General features: G+C 40.2%; 1 protein-coding gene across 2 annotated transcripts in view; it reads right to left on the bottom strand.

Moving 5' to 3' along the window:
* The window catches only part of UNC5C (unc-5 netrin receptor C), a 431,180-nt gene that overhangs the window by 69,213 nt on the left and 339,735 nt on the right, over positions 1 to 22,232 (bottom strand). For both annotated transcript variants that reach the window (XM_070372113.1, XM_070372114.1), the window contains exons 5-7: positions 13,668 to 13,848; positions 9,790 to 9,957; positions 6,848 to 7,012 (exon numbers count right to left, since the gene is read on the bottom strand). In XM_070372113.1, coding sequence (XP_070228214.1) covers positions 6,848 to 7,012; positions 9,790 to 9,957; positions 13,668 to 13,848 — 514 coding nt within the window. The remainder of the gene's footprint in view (positions 1 to 6,847; positions 7,013 to 9,789; positions 9,958 to 13,667; positions 13,849 to 22,232) is intronic.

Below are 22,232 nucleotides of genomic sequence, written 5' to 3'. Positions count from 1 at the left end.
AGACAACTAAGGGCTTCCCTAATGGCTCAGTAGGTAAAGAGTTCAGTTCATTCACTCAGTCGAGTCCAACTCTTTGCAATCCCCTGAACTGCAGCACACCAGGCTTCCCTGTCCGTCACCAACTCCCGGAATCTACCTAAACCTACGTCCATTGAGTCGGTGATGCCATCCAACCAACTCATCCTCTGTCGTCCCCTTCTCCTTCTGCCCTCAATCTTTCCCAGCATCAGGGTCTTTTCAAATGAGTCAGCTCTTCGCATGAGGTGGCCAAAGTACTGGAGTTTCAGCTTCAACATCAGACCTTCCAATGAACACCCAGGACTGATCTCCTTTAGGATGGACTGGTTGGATCTCCTTGCAGTCCAAGGGACTCTCAAGAGTCTTCTCCAACACCACAGTTCAAAAGCATCAATTCTTCGGTGCTCACCTTTCTTTACAGTCCAACTCTCACATCCATACATGACTACTGGCAAAAGCACAGCTTTGACTAGATGGGCTTTTATTGACAAAGTAATGTCTCTGCTTTTGAATATGCTATCTAGGTTGGTCATAACTTTCCTTCCAAGGAGTAAGCGTCTTTTAATTTCATGGCTGCAGTCACCATCTGCAGTGATTTTGGAGCCCAGAAAAATAAAGTCTGACACTGTTTCCACTGTTTTCCCATCTATTTGCCATGAAGTGATGGGACCAGATGCCATGATCTCAGTTTTCTGAATGTTGAGTTTTAGCCAACTTTTTCACTCTCCCCTTTCACTTTCATCAAGAGGCTCTTTAGTTCCTCTTCACTTTCTGCCATAATAGTGGTGTCATCTGCATATCTGAGGTTATTGATATTTCTCCCAGCAATTTGATTCCAGCTTGTGCTTCCTCCAGCCCAGAGTTTCTCACGATGTACTCTGAATATAAGTTTGTTGCGGTCCTTTAATGGACCGGAACCTGGTGGTCCAGAGTCAATGATAAGAAAATGAAAAAGAGAGAGAACGAAAGAAAGAAAGACACAGGGACCCAACCTCTGAGCAAAGGTGCTTTAATGATCTTTCTGGGAGTAGATATAGGCTGTTGTACAAGGAATTCCTTTCAACAATGATATAGATCAGAAAACCAAACGTACAGCAACTGTTACCAAGGGAACAAGAGATTAACAACGGTCATAAGGTCAGGAGACAATCCATATCTCAAGAAAGAGGATCGAGACTAAGCAGTTTTGTCGTAAGGAGAATGTTTACTGAAGGAGATTCATAAATGTCCCATCCTACAACCTCAGTCCTGGGAGCTGTGTGCCGTTCCACTCGTTTCTATTGCTAGAAACTGATAAGGAACAGAGGATTTATGAGAAACAGCATGTAGGAATCCTTCTGTTAAATATTCCCTGACATAAGTTAATAAAGTAGGGTGACAATATACAGCCTTGATATACTCCTTTTCCTATTTGGAACCAGTCTGTTGTTCCATGTCTAGTGCTAACTGTTGCTTCCTGACCTGCATACAGGATTCTCAAAAGGCAGGTGAGGTGGTCTGGTATTCCCATCTCTTGAAGAATTTTCCACAGTTTATTGTGATCCACACAGTCAAAGGCTTTAGCATAGTCAATAAAGCAGAAATAGATGTTTTTCTGGAAGTCTCTTGCATTTTCCATGATCCACCTGATGTTGTCAATTTGATCTCTGGACACGACTGAGCAACTTCACTTTCACTTTTCACTTTCATGCATTGGAGAAGGAAATGGCAACCCACTCCAGAGTTCTTGCCTGGAGAATCCCAGGGACGGGGGAGCTGTCTGTGGGGTCGCACAGAGTCGGACATGACTGAAGTGACTTAGCAGCAGCAGCAGTAAAATAACATCAGTTCCTATAAGTTCTTAATTTGGAAGTAGTGTCTCCAGCGTAAGAACTACTTTTTTCAGACCAATGAGGATATGTGTGTGTGTGCTAAGTTGCGTCAGACGCGTCCCACTCTTTGCAACCCTATTCAACTGTAGCCCACCAGGCTCCTCTGTCCATGGGATTCCTCAGGCAAGAAAACTGGAACGGGTTGCCATGCCCTCATCCAGAGGATCTTCCTGACCCAGGGATGGAAACTTTGTCTCTTTGGCCGGCAGGTTCTTTATCACTAGTGCCACTGGGGAAGCCCTAAAGAGGATATACCTCATGTATAATATATACTTGGCTCAGCTGGTAAAGAATCCGCCTGCAATGTGGGAGGCCTGGGTTTGATCCCTGGGTTGGGAAGATCCCCTGGAGAAGGGAGAGGCTGCCCACTCTGGTATTTTGGCCTGGAGAATTCCATGCACTGTTAAGTCTATGGGATCACAAAGAGCCGGACACGACTGGAGCCTTTCACTTTCTTTCCTATGTTATACTTCAGTATCGACCACTATGTCTGGATGGCTTTTGAGTAGTAACTGTGGGACTTTCTCATTCTATATTCCATGTGTTTTAAGGTGTGTGTGTGTGAGTGTGTGCGCACACATGTGCCCAGGTGTGTCTGATTCTTTGCAATCCTATGAACAGGCTCCTCTGTCCATGGATTTTTCCAGGCAAGAGTACTGGTGTGGGTTGCCATTTCCTCCTCCAGGGTATCTTCCTGACCCAGCGATTGAACCTAAGGCTCTTGTGTCTCCTGCATTGGCAGCTGAATTCTTTACATCTGGGAAGTCTGTGTTTTAACCTACCTTTTATATAATCACTCACTTTATCCTTTCTCCATGTCTTCTGAAAAGTGTCATGAGATCTACATTCCAGTTTACTAATTTTCCCTTTAATTTTATCAAAAGCTGTCTCTGACCTGATCTGATTTTTAGTCTTCCATTGAGTTTTAACCTCTCAATGGATCACATTCCATTCGATTTTCTCCTAAATCTCTGTCACTTTTACAATATTCTATTCTTTCACTTGTGTTTATATTCCTTTTAAAAAGTTTACCTTTTTATTGTTATTTATTTTACAGCCTCATTCAGATTGTTCTAGGACTCCGTTTATTAAAGTACTGGCACACCTATTTATTGTTGCCAACTTTCCCTTGCAGCAAACTATTTATTCCCTTGGGTGATATAAAACTTGTATCATAAATTAATTTTCAGGAGTAAGTTATCTTTATTATAGACCAATGCACTTAGGTTGTGGAAAAAACTCCTGAAAATGGTTTACTGTTCACTTCTGCTGGTACTCCAGAAGTTTTACTACTTATATAAATTACACATACTTTGCATTTTCCTCCCTGTATGGTATCTTAGACTTCACATCCAGAACTAAGTAAAGGACTGCGGTTTTATTTAAATGAAGACTTAGTCTTTTCTGTACCATCAATTTTCCTGTAGCTTTCCTGGGCTGATGGGTAAAAATTTAGAGTTATTTTTCATGGTGGGGGAAGCCAGTTATGAGACCCAGCTTTGTTCAGGTTTCTTGCTTTCTACTCAGCCTCAGAACCAAAAACCTAACTCTCAATCCCCAGGACCTACATCCATGCCTAATGCCCCTCTTGGCTATTCTGGTGTCCACTTATACAGATACTTATTTAGATCTGAGTTCATTTCTGTTACTTGAGGATTTCTCTTTCTTTTGAACTTGATATCCTCTCTCTCTTACACACACTCCAAATGTGTTTATATGTCTTTTAAGTTTAAACATTTTATCCAATATTTCTAGATGTTTTCAGTTAAAGGTGCTTATAATGAGGGGAATGGCTAAGGAAGAAATGTGTCCAAATATGATTATTTTGAACAAATTAATGAATAAACATTGACAGTAATATTTTCTATATATTTCACACTGTATTGCTCTTAAGTACCAATCTGGCTTTTAAAATACACTACACTACATTATCTATGTAACTCTGAATTCTACTGACATCCATCAGGAACTCTGAATTCTTCCTTTCTAGCAGTGTATCTACATTTATATCCAAATCACTTGTAGACAATTTTTAGTACATTCAGAGGTTGCACTGCCTCCCTAATTCAATGGTAAGCAGGTTAGCTTTGAGATAATACTGCAATACTTATAAACAGCTATTTATCAATGCATTGAAGACACTAAGTCTCAATGTAAACAAACATTAAATGATATTTTCTAATTATTAACTGCAGCTTTATAGCTATCTTCCCCCCGCCCCCCCGTTCTTTTTCTTAATTCAGAACTTGTCCCTCTTACAAGCTTGGTACTTTCACTATTAGAAGCCATTTGTTTTCCAAAATGAGGACATTTTTTTTGCAAGACTTTGTCAGCATTGCTATGCCAGAAACACCCAGCTTACTATAAATAGAAACTATAACTTTCACTATAAAATACTATAATTATACAGCACAACTGTATCTGAGGTTTTTATCCCTGAGGAAATCGATAACAGCGCAAACTACAATTATCTTTTGTACTACAGTAGATACAAGAGGGAGGAGGAAAGAGCTTATTGACTTAGTAGGGACTGTTACTATAGCAAATCAGATTTATAAAAGGAAACAGCTTTTTAACTGACTGATTTTAATTCAAACACCCAAATGCTCCAGTCTGCTAGGAGACTTGACCAAGAAATAAACAACAAATAACCACTTTTGTAGCCTCATTCGCCTTCCTTATTTACACATACACACACCTCATGCCATCCATCATAGCCAATCATTAGAACAAACTGTATTAATTCTGTAAGAAATAAGCTAGGTGCTAAGGGGATGCTGGGCTTCCCTGATGGCTCAGACGGTAAAGAATCTGCCTGCAATGTGGGAGACCTGAATTTGATGCCTGGGTCAGGAAGATCCCCTGAAAAAGGGAATGTCTGACCACTCCAGTATTCCTGCCTGGAGAATTCCAGGGACAGAGGAAACTGGCAGGTGACAGTCCATGGGGTCGCAAAGAGACGGACACAACTGAATGACTAACATTTTCACTTTCAAAGGGATGTTATTTCATGAAATTCTTAACTTGAACATTTCATACGTGTGGGCTTCTCTGGTGGCTCAGTGGTAAAGAATCTGCCTGTCAATGCAGGAGACATGGGTTCCCTCCCTGATCCTGGAAGATCGCACAGGGCAGCTAAGCCCGTGCGCCACGACTACGGAGCCTGTGCTCTAGAGCCTGGGAGCTGCAACTACTGATCCCATGTGCCACAACCATGAAGCCATACAGCCTGTGCTCCATAACAGGAGAAGTCACCACAATGAGAAGCTGTGCACACAACTACAGAGTAGCCCACACAGCATCAGCATAGCTAAAAATAAATGAATAACATTTTTTCAAAAAGAGTATTTCATGCTTGTATTTGATATATGTCATAATTTAGAATGTGTCATTGTGTGTAACTAATAAAAGGACCAATGTTCCATCTTGTAGCATTATACTCCTTGTTAAATCAGTCACTTTGGGAATTTTAAAATATGCACAATGGAAGCAGAAGGCATTAAATCACCCAAAGCTGAAGGATAATACTGAGAAAGGGAGAAAGGGAGTGAGCAAGAGAGAAACTTCAAATATTGTTACTTTTCAATCACATGAATTAATTCATTCTACACTAAAAGAATACTACTAAATTATAAAAATGTTAAAAACAACTTGTGTGGTATGTTTTCATTTTAATCTTCAACTCAAACTAACACCTAGAGGAACAAATTCTGTATCTCTGGATAAACAGTTAGTAAAATAGCTGTATTCTTCTCCTTCTGTGTTTCTGGTACAAATAGTGAGAGGCACAGTAGCCATTCTCAAATCACAACCAGAAAATATGCTTCACACTCAGCTGCAGCCTGTTCTCAAAGGATACCACGTACCACGGACAGAAAAATAAGAGGCCCATTAGGTTTATATTCTGTGTCCGCAAGGCTATTACCTATCTATCTGTATTTTAAGTAAAGTTGCTTTTTAAAGGTCCCTGTAAGTACAGACTCTGGAAAATAAACAGAATTTCATAAATGTGCTGAAAATATCTTATTCTTAAATGAAAAATACAAATACTTCCACACAAATACATTTGCTTGCTTGTATTCCACAAGCAATTTGTACCGTGTTATAAGAAATGTCAACATTTGGCCACCATTACCCAAGATCCAAAGACAGCACATTGTTTGATTTATTCAACTGTACAGGTGTTATTTCAGAACAATTTTTAGTACCTTACTTCATGCCCATAAAAAAGATGGTGAATTTCATATATTTAAGGGCTCCTTAGTAAGTATGAAAAGTATTTTAAGTATGGAAATCAAACCACCATCTCATTAAGAAAATCTAAGTAACAAAGCCATAAAAAATGTGGAATACTTAGCTTATAGCATCTATTATATTCCTGAGCCAATCTTCTACATCCATTTTAAAATTTACATTTTATAAACATGATTCCCTTTAGATAAACATAATAATTTTAATACAAACCCAGCAATTTCAAGGGCTTGTGAAGATATTCCCACTTAACACTTGAAAACTGGTAAATCTACCAGCAGAAATGTTTCTTGTCCTTATACATGTATTCTAAACTTCATGGACATTGGTTCAGTAACAGCCATGAATTAGAAGTAAATAGCTTACTTTTTGGAAGCCGTGTGACTCTCTGAGTTTAGGGTGCCCTTTTGTGCACTCTAATACAACCGAGCAGCAATTCCCTGCCCTGAAAAGAATGACAGACCCTCTAGGGAAATGACTAAATCACTTTTTGCTCATGGGAAAGCAATACTGTGTGTGTCATTTGTTAACTGGACACAGTTATTATTCATTCTGGTTTCTGGGAGATCCTTTTTTTTTTTTTTTTTTCCAATTTTGAGAGCCCTAGTAGTGCATTTTTGTTGTTATTCATGGGATTTTTTTTTTTTTTTCCTTCAAAGAAATCCAACGGTTAAGACACACCTCCCCTGTGTCTCAAACAGACTTACTCTGCATGCACAGCCCATCCGTGCAGTTCTTGGACTGCAGGACAAGGCCATCGCAGTCCTTGCCTCCATTCTTGGGGGCTGGTGCCGTGCACTCCCTCCTGCGCCAGTGAGTGCACTCGGTCCCGCAGGTAGACCACTTGCTCCACGAGGTCCACCTGCCATCCACTGACACACAAAAAAAACAAAAACAAAAAACAGCAACAGGTCAAAGAGAGAAGGAGCTTCCTGAAGGCAGAGAGGGGGCAGGGCTCAAGTAGAAACAAAACACCAAACACTGAAGAAAATGCCCCACCAAGGAGTGCTGCATTCATTTTAACTGCTAGAAGTAGCACATGCTCTCCATACTTTCTGTGGATTCTGCAAACTTTCCTTACAAGAGGTCTGTGACTATTTCTTCACTGACCACGCATGGGAAGTTTAATGGGACACACAGAAATCAAAGTTGTCACCAGGAGTTATATAAAGGTAAATCCTAGCAGTGTCCCTTTTTCTATTTTAGGTTTTGGATTGAAAATTAGGGGACCTTCTTATGGATCCAATATTCCCATGAATAGTGCATGTGATTAGTGCCAGTAAACCTCTGTGGGGTTAAGGAGAAGAGGTCAGGAGAGTGGGGAAAAAAATCCTTCCATTCATCTATCCACCCACCCACCTCCATCCTATCCATATATTCATCTACATTCCCATTTATCTCTCTCTCTCTCTCTTTACCGCTCTATCATCTACATCTTATACACTCTTTTTAAGTTTTTATCCATGCTGCTTAATTCTGCTAAGATCTTCTGCAATGCCGTCTTAAAAAGACTGTTTTCCATTTATTATTTGATTATTTCATTCCATTATTTTATTTGATGATGTACACATTTCTATTTTTATTTTAAAAATAATATTTAAGCACATTCTTAATTTTTTTCCTGTGATTCAGTCATTTGGAATAGACTCACTTTCTTCTTAATTTTGGTGCTTGACTTGTTAGTAAATTTCAATGATAATGGGCTAAGATAACTCTATTTAAAGAAAACAAACACACAACTTAAACCCTAACTTGAGAAAATAGTAAATTTCACTAAGGTGATACTTTAAAATGCATTCTTTAAAGGTTCTTAGATAAATAAGAAGAAAATACCAAAATAAGAGTTATATTTTTAAAAAATTTTCCCTGAAATCCATAAATAATTATCCAGGGATAAATGCAAGACAATGGCAAACATCATTTATTGAACATGCACTGTACATAATATGTTATACCTACATCTTGCTAGAAATTAGACCAATTTTAATAGTCTGCATAGTTTGGAGAATCTCTGTGATGTCATATTTAAATTACTGTGTAAATATATGTATTATGCACAATATACAGAGATATAAATATGCCCACATGAAAAAATGATGAAAGTATTAATATTTCAACTGTACAGAGTTAGCTACATAAATAACCCCCAACTATCTGGAGAAAAGACGTTTGCTTTGACCTAGACCATCCCAAAGTACACACACAAACGCACATTTCTATTTTAACTAAATGCTTGTATGTATGCATGCATGCTCAGTCATATTAGACTCTTTGCGACTCCATGGACTGTGGCCTGCAAAGCTCCTCTGTCCATGGAATTTTCCAGGGAAGAATACTAGAGTGGGTTTCCTACTCCCAGGGATCTTCCTGACCCAGGGATTGAACTGGTGTCTCCTGTCTTGGCAGGTGGATTCTTTACCACTGAGCCACCATGCAAGCTCAACTAAACGCTTAGTGTATTTCTAAATGTGGGAGTCAGTATGTAGATAGAATATAGAAGAGTACAAGATAAAAAATATTGAAATTCTTAGCCTAGCTAAGTGTCAAAATGTGTTCCATAAATAACAGCTCTTATAAGGGTTCAGTGTGGGATACTGTTTTGATACTTGGAAAATTAGCATAGGAATGACAAAATTTAGATTATGGTTTTCTCTCCAGTTCATTTCTCTAACCTGTCTCTGAGAAAGGTTCCACTTAAGAATGAACCTGACAAAAGTTAGGCAAAATAAAGGCAAGTGAGGAGTCTTTGTATCTAAATAATGAAAGTGACAATAACTACCCCAATGGAATACACTAATAATAATTTTAGCTTAATTTTTCAATATATTATATAATTAGACATTTTAGTAGGTTTTGGTTTCAGCAGATATTAACTTCAATTTACCAAAGGATAAGAGCTTGGGACAACATAAGAGAGAACAGAAAGATGCTCAGAGGCAAAGGGATGCAATCCTGTTATAGGTACCATTGCAAATAACTCAAAAAGAGGTGACTGACATATATAGACATGTTACTGTATTCATGTATAGACTGTTGGGTGATGCACAGGGAAGCCTGGCATGCTGCAGTCCATGGGGTCACAAAGAATTGGACAGGACTGAGCAACTGAACTGAACATGTATAGATAATAGGTGACTGCATCATATTTTCAAAATCTATTAGCTCATGTGTCACAAAGCTTAGAGTTCCTTTTAATTCATTCCAAATGTTTTATTTGCCCTTGCCCATAAACTGATACCAAATATCGAGCACTTTACCTCAAACAGTTTCTAAATTTCAGTTCCAATTAATTTCCTTGACTTTCTGAATATCAATGTTGTTATCCTAAATGTATGGCTTTCAATGCTGCTCAAATGCCTTGAATTATAAGATTCTGCAAACTTGGCTCCAACAGTTTTGTTGAGTAATATAGAGGGATTATGTTCCTGTGTGTTTTTCATACTATTTTGCATGTTAATGTAATTATTAAAGTTAAGTGCTCTTTTGGGGAAAAAGTCGTGATTTCCCAGTAATGTGGGCATTGGATGATATGATGGATTTACATACTATCTATCACACATTCAGGTCTAGAATAAGCCTATGTATATATACCCTAAAATATTTCTAGAATGAGAGGATACATTTGGAATGAGGATGCTGGTTTATTTACCTGGGCATAACGTGGTACAGGCTATCTTTTGTACACTCTGCCCTTCACAGAAGGCACCACCATTGAGCGGAGCTGGGTTGGTACAGGTCCTTGTACGCTTCTGATACCCCCGTCCGCAACGGCTATTACACACAGACCACTCTGTCCAAGTGGACCAGCCACCATTTACTGGAAGTAAATGATAAAACATGAATTAAGTGTACATGCATACACACAGAGATGCACAAACCACATATCAAACATAAACAAGAATGTTGTATCCCAAGTGACCATAAAAAAATTAAAAACCTCAAAGCTGGAAGAGACCTTGGATGTAATTTCATTCAAAATTTTATTACTACAAAACTGAAATCTAAGCACAGGGATAAATAAAATGAATTATCAATATCTATTTACTTACTCAGAAAATAGAACTGTGTTCTCCTCTCCTTAGCCACTGTTGTTTTAAAAAACATCCCCCTACCTAGTAAAGCTCCAAAAATTATTGATATTTTTGACAACTTATCTCAAATAATATGCTTATATCCTTGTACCAAGGCTGCAGGTGGCTATGAGGCATGGTAACTGATAAAATCATTTAGCCTTTCCTCAATAATAGATGATTATTGATCTTTAGCATATATAAACTTTATAACCTTTCAAGAATTTTTATTTTCATTAATAAGCGAATCTATTTTTTAAAAAAAGTCTTGATAGCTGGATTTACAACTAAGTATTTGAATGGATCAGCAATTAGCTGATGTAACTGCAATTGACACATACTTTGTGTATAAAGACTATTTATGATGTTCGATGGACCTGTCAGTATAGATGCGATTATAAAACTTATTGTCTAGCACTATGTTTATTTTTAACCTCTAGAGATTTCACTCTAGAAAATACTGATATATTCTCATATCTCAATATATGAGTCCATGAAATTACTATAATTAAGCAATTTCTAACAAAAATTATTTTCTGCTGGTTAAAACATGCTACAAACAGTATATGCATCTACTTCTTGATGGTAAAGAAGTGTGCTACTCAGATAACAGAAACCTATATAGGGACATCACATGCCCATCATCTCCTTCTCTAGGATCTTACGCAATAGGTAATAATCATGAATGTGTTATATAGAGAGACATAGGCTATTTTTCAGTGGAGAATTATTTTTTCCTGTATCAAGATAAGAACTTTTGTATGAAGATTTACCTTTATTTTTTTGTATAAAGATAAATAAATGAGAACAATTTGGACATTCAACAATAGGAAAATGGTAAATATACTATGTTCATGAGATTGGCTGCCAGGCCGCTATTAAAAATGCTGCTGCCTGCGTGCACCCCTATGTTCACAGCAGCAGTATTCACAATAGCCAAGACATGGAAACAACCCAAACGCCTGTCAATAGGTAATAGGTAAAAAAGATGAGGCATACATATGCAGTAGACTACTGCTAAGTGGTAAAAAGAACAAACAATGCCATTTGCAGCAACATGGATGCAGCTAGAGATTATCATACTAAGTGAAGTGAAGTCAGAAAGAAAAGACAAATACTGTATGAAATCACTTATAGATTGAATCTAAAATAAATATGACACAGAATAAGGGACAGAGAATAGACTGCTGGTTGCCAAAGGGAAAGCAGTGTAATGCAACTATACTTAAATGAAAGAACACATTTTAAAAAATAATGCTGTAGAAGTCTATTTAATAATACATGGATATTTCAACATTATGTTTTAAGTAAAAAAAAATTATATCCCTTATTTTAAAATCTTATGTATGTTAAGAAAATATCAGTAGTATATATATCCATCTTTTTTAAAGCTATCTCTGGATGACAAAATGACAGGATTATAGGTTTTTTCTTTGATGTTTTTCTGTTTCCCAAATTTTCTGTAATGAATATATACTTGCAGTCTAAAAATGATACTAACAACAGATTCAAAAATGAAATACTGGTTAAATGTATATGTTTTTCTGTGGTCTTCTAGTGAGCCCAACCTATGAGCCTTGGACAACTTATTCTGTTGTATAAGAATACATGTTCTTTCATGCAGACGTTTGACAGAGTTTTGTGTTCCAAAAGTAATTTAACCCACTCACCTTGACGAAACTCCAAATGTGGAACTGTCAGTATAAATTTCTTACCAACATACTGGCAAGCTGATATTTGGGGTTACAGTATACATGTGCTGCTCTGCTAGGATTTTAACGAGAAATTAATAATCATAAACGTTTAGAAGAAGACCAGTCTTGAAGATTCTAGATTTATTCCATTATTTTATGGGGAAGGAGGTATGTGCTCTGAGTATTGTAATGCTTAAGTGTCCGACTGTAGGCTAGTTACTGCCAGAACTAGGCCTAGAACAGAAGACTCCCAAGCCCTAGTGCCACACTGTTTGCTAAACTCAAAATGCTTTAGCTCCTTGTGTTTGATCCTTACTAAAGACAATGTTTGGCCTGTGCTTATGGATAATGAGAACATGCTATACATAGGAAAAGAGACCTGCATCTATGTAGTACATCTATTTAAGAGTCTGCCCTCATTAATCACTTACAATTGGTACAAACTGTGATGTACCCTAATTTTTTTGCATTTCTAGCACTGTTTATTAAGTCATTCAGAAAGTCTAGAAAAAGACAAAAAGTGGGAAACATTTCACTGTGACTTAAGGAAATTGAACTTCAGAGTATTCAGAGGATTTTTTTAAAAGAAGTATGCATCTGTCCTGTAATGACAATGACAGCATTAAAGCATCACTACATTCAGCCTTTCGAATGGCACAGTAGTTTCTGTTTTCGTAACCTCCTGCAGCCTGAGGATGCATCCAGCCAAGTAGTATGACCTGCAGGAAGTGCCACGAGCCATGTACTTGGCAGTGACAAATCTCCTGAAGTGTCATTTAACACCAAAGGAGCCATGAACAGCCCCCTTACCTTCTAAGTGGTGGCCATTATCGTTCTGGTGGTGGTAGAACCTCAAAATATTTCTCAGGGTTGTTCAGTTTCCTCTCAGACAATAACTCACCAAGAATATAAAGATCTACTGTGTATCTAACACTGTAAGAAGCATAAATGTACAGAGTTGTCTCTTTGTCCACCAAGGAGCTTAAAAGCCTCATTGGGCAGATGGAACTACTCGTGAAATGAGAAAACTTCTGAGTGCTAAAACAGGGAGATAAAAACATCACATGCAGTGGCAAAAGTGGGTGCAGAATCATTTAGTCCTTCTGGAGAAATGCTAAGCTTAGGGATGAGATGGATTGGAAAGGGCCAGAGAATGGAAGAGAAGCTCTCTGAAGAAGTCATCATGTTGCAGCTTGCTACAGGGTTAGGACTAGGGCTGTATGACAATGGCAGGCCTTGTCTTCACGTTGGATGTCCTTGATGGAGTGTAAAGCAAGTTCCAGGCAGTTAAAGCTGCTCCAGTGTGTTTGGAGAACATGTCAGCTCCAGTTTACCTGAGGTCTTGCAATCGCTCTCCTGAGGCCCACAGAAGAGCAGAAGGTTGCTTTAAGTATCTTCATGTCAGAACTCCCTCTAGGTCTTGGTAGTCCAGGCTGAGAAGGGCAGGGCAGGGCTTCGGGAAGCAGGGAACCCTCCTGGATTCTTGAGTTCAGTTTGAAATTCAGGACATTTATGCTTGTTACAGTGTTAGATCCCTCAGTGGATTTCCTTTACTGTCCTATAAACTGACAAAGGGCCAGAAGTTCCAAGTCCAGGTTTCCTATGAGTATCAGAAAAGCAGTGAAACCTCACTGTCCATATGGGAAGCAGGAAGAGAGCTGCAATGGGGACTGAGAAGGGCCCTCTTCACTTGATATTCTAACACTAAAATGAGAGACTGCAGTTCGACCTGAACCAGATTGAGGCACACAAAGTTCACTCACCATAGACTATGACAGTTGCGGTTGTGCTTTTCCTCTTGGCGACAATGTTTTTGGCAACACAAGTATAGTTGGCAGTATCTGAGAGGCGGGCCTGCTTGATGATGAGGTTGTGATCAATAGTAATATAAAAATTCCGATCTTCAACAGGATCGATGATGTCTTCATTTTTCAACCATTCCACCTAAAGATGCACAAGAGAAACAGATAAATCCCTGGTATGAATCCCTTGATGGCTGCCAGGCCTGACTTTTGTTCTGCAACGTGAACAGCACTGTTCCATGCTATGAAATCTGCAAACTTGAGGAAGTAACTTTCTGAGGTCATGTTAAGTATCACTCACCTGCCAAACATACTGATTCTGTCTGTACTACCTTATTCTCAAATGTCAATGACCCAATTGGGAAATACAGGGTTCAAATTGTTTTCACTTTGCCCTGCAGGCAGGAATAGGTGATGTGCACTGCCAAGTTCAGAACCCAATCAAAAATAATGGGCGAAGCATTTCAAACTGAACTCAAACCTTTTGCTATTTGATTTGTTTACTCTTGGCAACTTACCTGCTGCTTTTCAGAAAAGAATATAAGGACTATCAAAAAAGCTCAAAAGGCGTCCTAGACATCATGCAGCTCAAATAAAACAACATTTGGATGATTTATGTCTTGTTGAAACATATGGATTAAATTTCCCTGAAAATGCACTTACTTTAAAATGTAGCAAACACATATTTAGAGATGTATCTAAGCCAAAATACTTAGGAGGGAACAAAAAGGTTTTCTACCAACTCTCAATATGATCTAAAGAGCATATAAGTCATAGTCAAATCTTTCCTTTTGTCTTTAACTAGCATCAAATCTTTGGCTCTCATGGTTTGCTTCTGGAGAACCTAAGACGTGACTATTCAAAACTACTCAACTATTTTTCCTATGTAAATCTCAGTTTAGCAACAGCAATGTTATCCTTACAGAATGAAAGGAGGGAAGCAAATTCTGTAAAATACATCCTTAAGAAGGATAAACTGTTTTTGTCCCATAAATTGCTTTTCTTCCTCAAAGGTTTATCAATAAAGCAAAACATACTGATATTTACCACACTTAAACTTTCCTGTGCATTAGTGTGGATATAGATACAAGTAACCTTTACTTGTAGGGAGTCAACAATGTTGCCATTTTCAAAATCTTAAGGAGCTTCCCCCAGCACTACAAGAGGTTTGGAAATTAATCTCTAAATCTGTCAGTGGGCTGGATGTTACACAAATTACGTCTAACACTGGGACTCTAAAATAATGCTTCTCTAATCCTTAGAAGAGAGGCCACAATTTAAAGGGAAAAACAGAAATCACCTTGAAGTAAACATATGAGGATGTAGATAAGAATGACTATTTGTAATAAGTTTTGAAACAACAGTTACATTTAAGGTATTTAAACCAATGAAAGTGAAAGAAGACTGAAGTCCATCTAAAATAGTGGAGTTTTAAACATGCATTTTGTCTTATTTAAGACAGCACATTCAATCCTGTGCTCAGATATAGCTGGTAAGAGACACACTGGCTTAACCTGGATTTTCTCAAAATTTGGCCCCAAGTGTTTTGTAATCTGGGCTTTTCAGGTGGTGCTGGTAGTAAAGAATTTGCATGCCAATGCAGGAGACTTAAGAGACGAAGGTTCAATCCCCGGGTTGGGAAGATCCCCTGGAGGAAGAAATGGCAATCCACTCCAGCATTCTTGCCCGGAGAATTCCATGGAGGAACCTGGCTACAGTCCATAGGATTGCAGAGTCAGACATGACTGAAGTGACTTGCCACACACACACAATCACGTGTGGTAATACAATCTTGCTAGAAGTTCAAGGGAAAAGATAGCAAGATTCAAAATATTTTAAAAAACTGCATGCCGATAATTGAAAGCTGACATTAATATCTTCTGAATCTCTATGCAGGTTATCTTTGCCATTCAAAAGAAAGTTTTCCACTTAGAAATCTAGGTACTGTTGGGCTTCCTGGGGGTTGTGTGTGTCTCTGTGTGTGTATGTCTTTCAAAGACGCATCAATTCAGTTCAGTTCAGTGGCTCAGTCGTGTCCAACTCTGCGACCCTGTGGACTACAGCACACCAGGCCTCCCTGTCCGTCACCAACTCCCAGAGTTTACCCAAACTCATGTCCATTGAGTTGGTGATGCCATCCAACCATCTCATCCTCTGTTGTCTCCTTCTTCTCCTGCCTTCAATCTTTCCCAGTATTGGGGTCTTTTCCAATGAGTCAGCTCTTCATATCAGGTAGCCAAAGTATTGGAGTATCAGCTTCAATATCAGTCCCTCCAATGAATACCCAGGACTGATCTCCTTTAGGATGGACTCGTTGGATCTCCTTGCAGTCCAAGGGACTCTCAAGAGTCTTCTCCAACACCACATTTCAAAAGCATCAATTCTTCAGTGCTCAGCTTTCTTTATAGTTCAACTCTCACATCCATACATGACCACTGGAAAAACCATAGCCTCAACTAGACAGACCTTTGTTGGCAGAGTAATGGCTCTGCTTTTTAATATGCTGTCTAGGTTCGTTAGTGAAGAAGGCAATGGCACCCCACTCCAGTACTCTTGCCTGGAAAATCCCATGGACAGAGGAGCCTGGTGGGCTGCTGTCTATGGTCGTACAGAGTTGGACACGACTGAAGCGACTTAGCAGCAGCAGCAGCAGGTTGGCTAGACAACTTTCCTGCCAAGGAGTAAGTGTCTTTTAATTTCATGGCTGCAGTCACCATCTGCAGTGGTTTTGGAGCCCCCAAAAATAAAGTCTGCCACTGTTTCCACTGTTTCCCCATCTATTTCCCATGAAGTGATGGGACCGGATGCCATGAACTTCATTTTCTGAATGTTGAGCTTTAAGCCAACTTTTTCAGTCTCCTCTTTCACTTTCAACAAGAGGCTATGTAGTTCTTCTTCACTTTCTGCCATAGGGTGATATCATCTGCATATCTAAGGTTATTGATATTTCTCCTGGCAATCTTGATCCCAGCTTGTGCTTCATCCAGTCCAGCGTTTTTTATGATGCACTCTGCATGTAAGTTAAATAAGTAGGGGGATAATATACAGTCTTGACATACTCCTTTTCCTATTTGGAACCAGTCCATTGTTCCGTGTCCAGTTCTAACTGTTGCTTCCTATTCTGCATACAGATTTCTCAAGAGGCAGGTCAGATGGTCTGGTATTCCCATCTCTTTCAGAATATTCCACAGTTTGTTGTGATCCACACAGTCAAAGGATTTGGCATAATCAATAAAGCAGAAATAGGTGTTTTTCTGGAACTCTCTTGCTTTTTAGATGGTCCAGTGGATGTTGGCAATTTGATCTTTGGTTCCTCTACCTTTTCTAAAACCAGCTTGATCATCTGGAAGTTCACAGTCCATGTATTGTTGAAGCCTGGCTTGGAGAATTTTGAGCATTACTAGCATATGAGAGATTGGAAAAGGAAATGGCAACCCACTCCAGTGTTCTTGCTTGGAGAATCCCAGGGACGGGGGAGCCTGGTGACTGCCATCTATGGGGTCGCACAGAGTCGGACACGACTGAAGCGACTTAGCAGCAGCAGCAGCAGCAGCAGCATGTGAGAGGAGCGCAATGGTGCGGTAGTTGGAGCATTCTTTGGCATTGCCTTTCTTTGGGATTGGAATGAAAACTGACCTTTTCCAGTCCTGTGGCCACTGCTGAGTTTTCCAAATTTGCTGGCATATTGAGTGCAGCACTTTCATAGCATCACCTTTTAGGATTTGAAATAGCTCAACTGGGATTCCATCACTTTCACTAGCTTTGTTCGTAGTGATGCTTCCTAAGGCCCACTTGACTTCACATTCCAGGATGTCTGGCTTAGGTGAGTGAGCACACCCTTGTGATCATCTGGGTCATGAAGATCTTTTTTGTATAGTTCTTCCTTGTATTCTTGCCACCTCTTCTTAATATCTTCTGCTTCTGTTAGGTCCATATCATTTCTGTCCTTTATTGAGCCCATCTTTGCATGAAATGTTCCCTTGGTATCTCCAATTTTCTTGAACTGTGCCTGCTACTTTTCTCTGAAGAATAGCCCTCAGACTCCTGGATGTTTTGCCTGGAAGTACCTAAGGGCTCACAGCTTCCCCTGAGACCTCCTCCTTTGGTATGGTCTCACAGGTGTGGAAATACGCCTTCTGTCTAATCAGATTGGAATCTGAGTTGTCACTCTCGAGAGCTCCCTTGTAGGGTTGCACACTGAAGCTACCTCCTTAACACATCTCCTAAATTTACATTTTCTGGGTCTCTCCTTTTGTCTTTTGACTAGGCTCTCCTGGGAGCATTCCCATAACCAACCCTTTGCATTCAGACCTCTGCTTCATGCTCTGCTTCTGAAGAAACCCAATCGATTAAGTCAAGATTGTGCAAAACTATGGGTTTTTTCTATGTGCATAATAGGTAAAAACAGCAATGCTATCCGGATCATAAACGACATGAAGAGATCCCAAGGGATATTGCAAACCACTTGTTTATTTGAAAAGTTTATTACATGGAATAAAAAAAGCAATCAGCACTGTTGACAAAGGATTTAAAAAGACTTATGTGATTATTGGGTATGTAATCTCTACCCTCTTATGCATGGCTGTGCATTTTCCTCAGTGTCTCTCTTCAGCAGGAGCAATGACTACATGAGACATGAGGTTCTCTGAGGAGCTCTAGAAACGTGGCAGCACTCCTGGGCCCTCTGAGGGATACTGCCTTCCTCCCCTTCAGCTTTAACCAGGGAAGCTCTGCCTCAATCTGTTCTCCACACTGGGATAGTCTGTATGCCTATGTCTGAAGAAACAATGAGATCTACAGCTAGAAAATAGTGAGGGAATGAAGAAAAGAGCCAAGGACTCTGGCTTTTGATACAATGTCCCCCTCCCAGTCCCCTATGCCCCAGGACTCCCAGCCTTTCACAACGCCTTGTTCTGAGACCTCATCTCCACAAGAAGCTCGGGTCTGGTGCAGGCCATCACTCACCTCCTGCAACAGAATCTCCGTCTTGCTCAGCACGTCCCAATCACCCATCCTCCAAAACTCTCCCAATCCTTCCTCACTTCCTTGGAACATAGCATCATTGTCCTCCAAAATTTCAACCTCTTTCAGATTGCTTTCTTAAAATTTCTCTAAATCCTAGCTCCTTATGATGCTGCTGTTTCTTCTAGAGTCTTCTTATATAGGGAATGTTTGATTTCCCAAACCCACCGCACCACCGGGCCTGGGGGTCCAGTGAGCAGCCTCCTGGATCTGCACTGCCTGCTCCACCTTCTTCTCCTCACAGCGGAATGTGGCTGTGCAAAGCCATGCTGGGTGGCCTAATCATAAGTTCGTGATGGCAGAACTCAAGTGGGCCCTAAATTCTGCCCCAAATATTGTACTATATTTTCATCCTCTGTTCACTGTCCCACACTCCTAGACACCTGTTTCACACCTTCTCCTCTCTGCTTAGATACTGCTGCTAAGTCACTTCAGTCGTGTCCGACTCTGTGTGACCCCATAGACGGCAGTCCACCAGGCTCCCCCGTCCCTGGGATTCTCCAGGCAAGAATACTGGAGTGGGTTGCCATTTCCTTCTCCAATGCATGAAAGTGAAAAGTGAAAGTGAAGTCGCTCAGTCGTGTCCAACCCTCAGCGACCCTAAGGACTGCAGCCTTCCAGGCTGCTCTGTCCATAGGCTTTTCCAGGTAGGAGTACTGGAGTGGGGTGCCATTGCCTTCTCCGCTGCTTAGACAACACCTCCCCTTCTATCCTCAGTTTCAGCTGATCAATGACCAAGATCTCCCAAAGCTCCATTACCCACCTATCACCTCTGCTCTGCAGCCACCTTCCTCCCTTGTTACTCCTCCTCACCTCTCATTGTCCTTTGCATCCTACTGCCATTCTCCTATTCAAGACCACGCCCCAGCAATTCTTCTCTCTTACATCATTAATTTTCCCTCTACACAGAGTCATTTCCGCCAGCATTCAGACGTGTGATTATTTTTCACAACTTACAAGAAAATCCATCGCTACTCATTTCTGCCTTCAGTTACCCCCACATTTCTCTGCTCATCTTAAGAAACACCTTGCAATCCCTGTTTGCACATTTCTCCAGTCTGTGTCCTCTTCATTCCTACAGGATCTACTCTAATTCACACTCGCCTCCACTGTTAGAAGTGCTCTTTTCAAAGGCACCAACTCCTTTCACTTTGCTAGATGGACTGCTGAGGTTTTAGTACTTGACTAACTCGACTCAGCAGCAGCATTTGACCCCATGGGTTTCTCCCTCCTCCGTGCTTACTTTCTCCAGACAGGGCACTTTCTTACTTTTTGTACCATCTCTTCCCACCATCCACAGCTTCTCTGAGCTTAGGTCTGCTCTCCCTGGGTAGCTCTGTCCATGGACCTCTTCCTTTTTCTATTTTCCATCCACATTCACTTTCTCAGTGAGCTCATCCATTCTCACGCAGAAGACTCCTAAATTTATCTCCAGGTTGACCTCGTCCCTGAACTCCAAACTCATACATCCAACTGTCTTCTTACAAGCCCACTCAGTTGTCTAATAACAACCTTCCCAACTGCCCTCCAAACCTGCTCCTCCCATCACCTTATCTGTCACAGTTAAGGCCAACCTCATCCTTCCAGTAACTCAAAAACCTCAGACTTGAACTTGACTCTTCTCTTCCTCTCCCTTTGCCTATGCCACACCAAAGAAGCATTTGGAATTTGACCACTTCCCATCCCTTCAGCACCACTCACTTCTCCATGCAGGTCACCATCATTTGTCTTCTGGATTGAGTGCAACAACTTCCTGTCTTATCTTTGCTTTTTCCCTTGGCCCTAACATCTATCCTCAACACAGTTAGAGAGGTCTTTAAACCCTAAGTCAGATTATGCTATACCTCATGTCCAACCTTCCAATGGCTCCCCATATTGCTCAGTGTCAACACCAAAGTCCTTATAGGAACCCACAGGATCTCCTGCAATACTAGGACCCCAGACTCTCTGAGATCACCTAGTTTCCTCTCTCCATTCTGTCACCTCTTTAGACGCTGGTTCTTATGTACATCAGGACCCTCCTGTCTTGGGGATGTTGAATTTGATTATTCCTGCTTGGAAAAATCTTTCCCCAGTAAGTTTGCTCTCTTTTCTCCTTCAGGGCTTTCCTCAGAGGTCACCTGCTCAATGAGCCACTTCATAATCAACCTTTAAAACTGCAACATCTCCCTCTGCCTATGCCCCCAATCTCACACTCTTATTTTCTTCATCTCATAAAATCTGTATTTTACTTATTACTTGTCTCCTCTACCAGAATGTAAGCTTAACAGACTTGGGTTTAGTTTTTTGGTCACTGCTATATTCCCATGGCCCAGAACTAGCATACAGTAGGTGCTTAATTAGTATTTCTTAAATGCATGAGCAAAGAAGACATGAAGTAGTGTCAACTCTGTTATACACATTTTTAGATCTCTATCACATGGACCACAGCCTTGTCTAACTCAATGAAACTATGAGCCATGTCATGTAGGGTGACCCAAGACAGACAGGTAATGGTGGAGAGTTCTGACAAAATGTAGTCCACTGGAGAAGGGAATGGCAAACCACTTCAGTATTCTTGCCTTAAGAAACCCATGAACAGTATGAAAAGGCAAAAAGATAAGACACTTAAAGATGAACTCCCCAGGTCAGTAGGTGCCCACTATGCTACTGGAGATCAATGGAGAAATAACTCCAGAAAGAATGAAGAGATGGAGCCAAAGCAAAAACAACACCCAGTTGTGGATGTGACTGGTGATGGAAGCAAGGTCTGATGCTGTAAAGAGCAATGTTGCATAGGAACATGGAATGTTAGGTCCATGAATCAAGGCAAATTGGAAGCTGTCAAACAGGAGATGGCAAGAGTGAACATCAACATTCTAGGAATCAGTGAACTAAGATGGACTGGAATGGGTGAATTTAACTCAGATGACCATCATACCTACTACTGTGGGTAAAAAATTTCTTAGAAATGCAGTAGCCATCAAAGTCAACAAAAGAGTCCAAAATGCAGTACTTGGATGCAATCTCAAAAAGACACAATGATCTCTGTTTGTTTCCAAGACAAACCATTCAATATCACCATAATTCAAACCTATGCCTTAACCAGTAATGCTGAAGAAGTTGAAGTGAATGGTTCTATGAAGACTTAACAAGATCTTTTAGAACTAACACCTCCCAAAAGATATCCTTTTCATTATAGGGGACTGGAATTCAAAATAGGAAGTCAAGAAACACCTGTAACAGGCACATTTGGCCTTGGAGTAGAGAATGAAGCAGGGCAAAGGCTTATAGAGTTTTGCCAAGAGAACACACTGGTCATAGCAAACACCCTCTTCCAACAACACAAAAGACGACCCTACACGTGGCATCACCAGATGGTCAACACCAAAATCAGATTGATTATATTCTTTGCAGTCAAAGATGGAGAAGCTCTATACAGTCAGAAAAAACAAGACTGGGAGCTGACTGTGGCTCAGATCATGAACTCTGTCTTGCCAAATTCAGACTGAAATTGAAGAAAGT

This window comes from Bos mutus, chromosome 6, assembly GCF_027580195.1.
Source record: "Bos mutus isolate GX-2022 chromosome 6, NWIPB_WYAK_1.1, whole genome shotgun sequence".
Classification (NCBI taxonomy): Eukaryota; Metazoa; Chordata; class Mammalia; order Artiodactyla; family Bovidae; genus Bos; species Bos mutus.
This window is presented reverse-complemented; position numbering and strand designations above follow the sequence as displayed.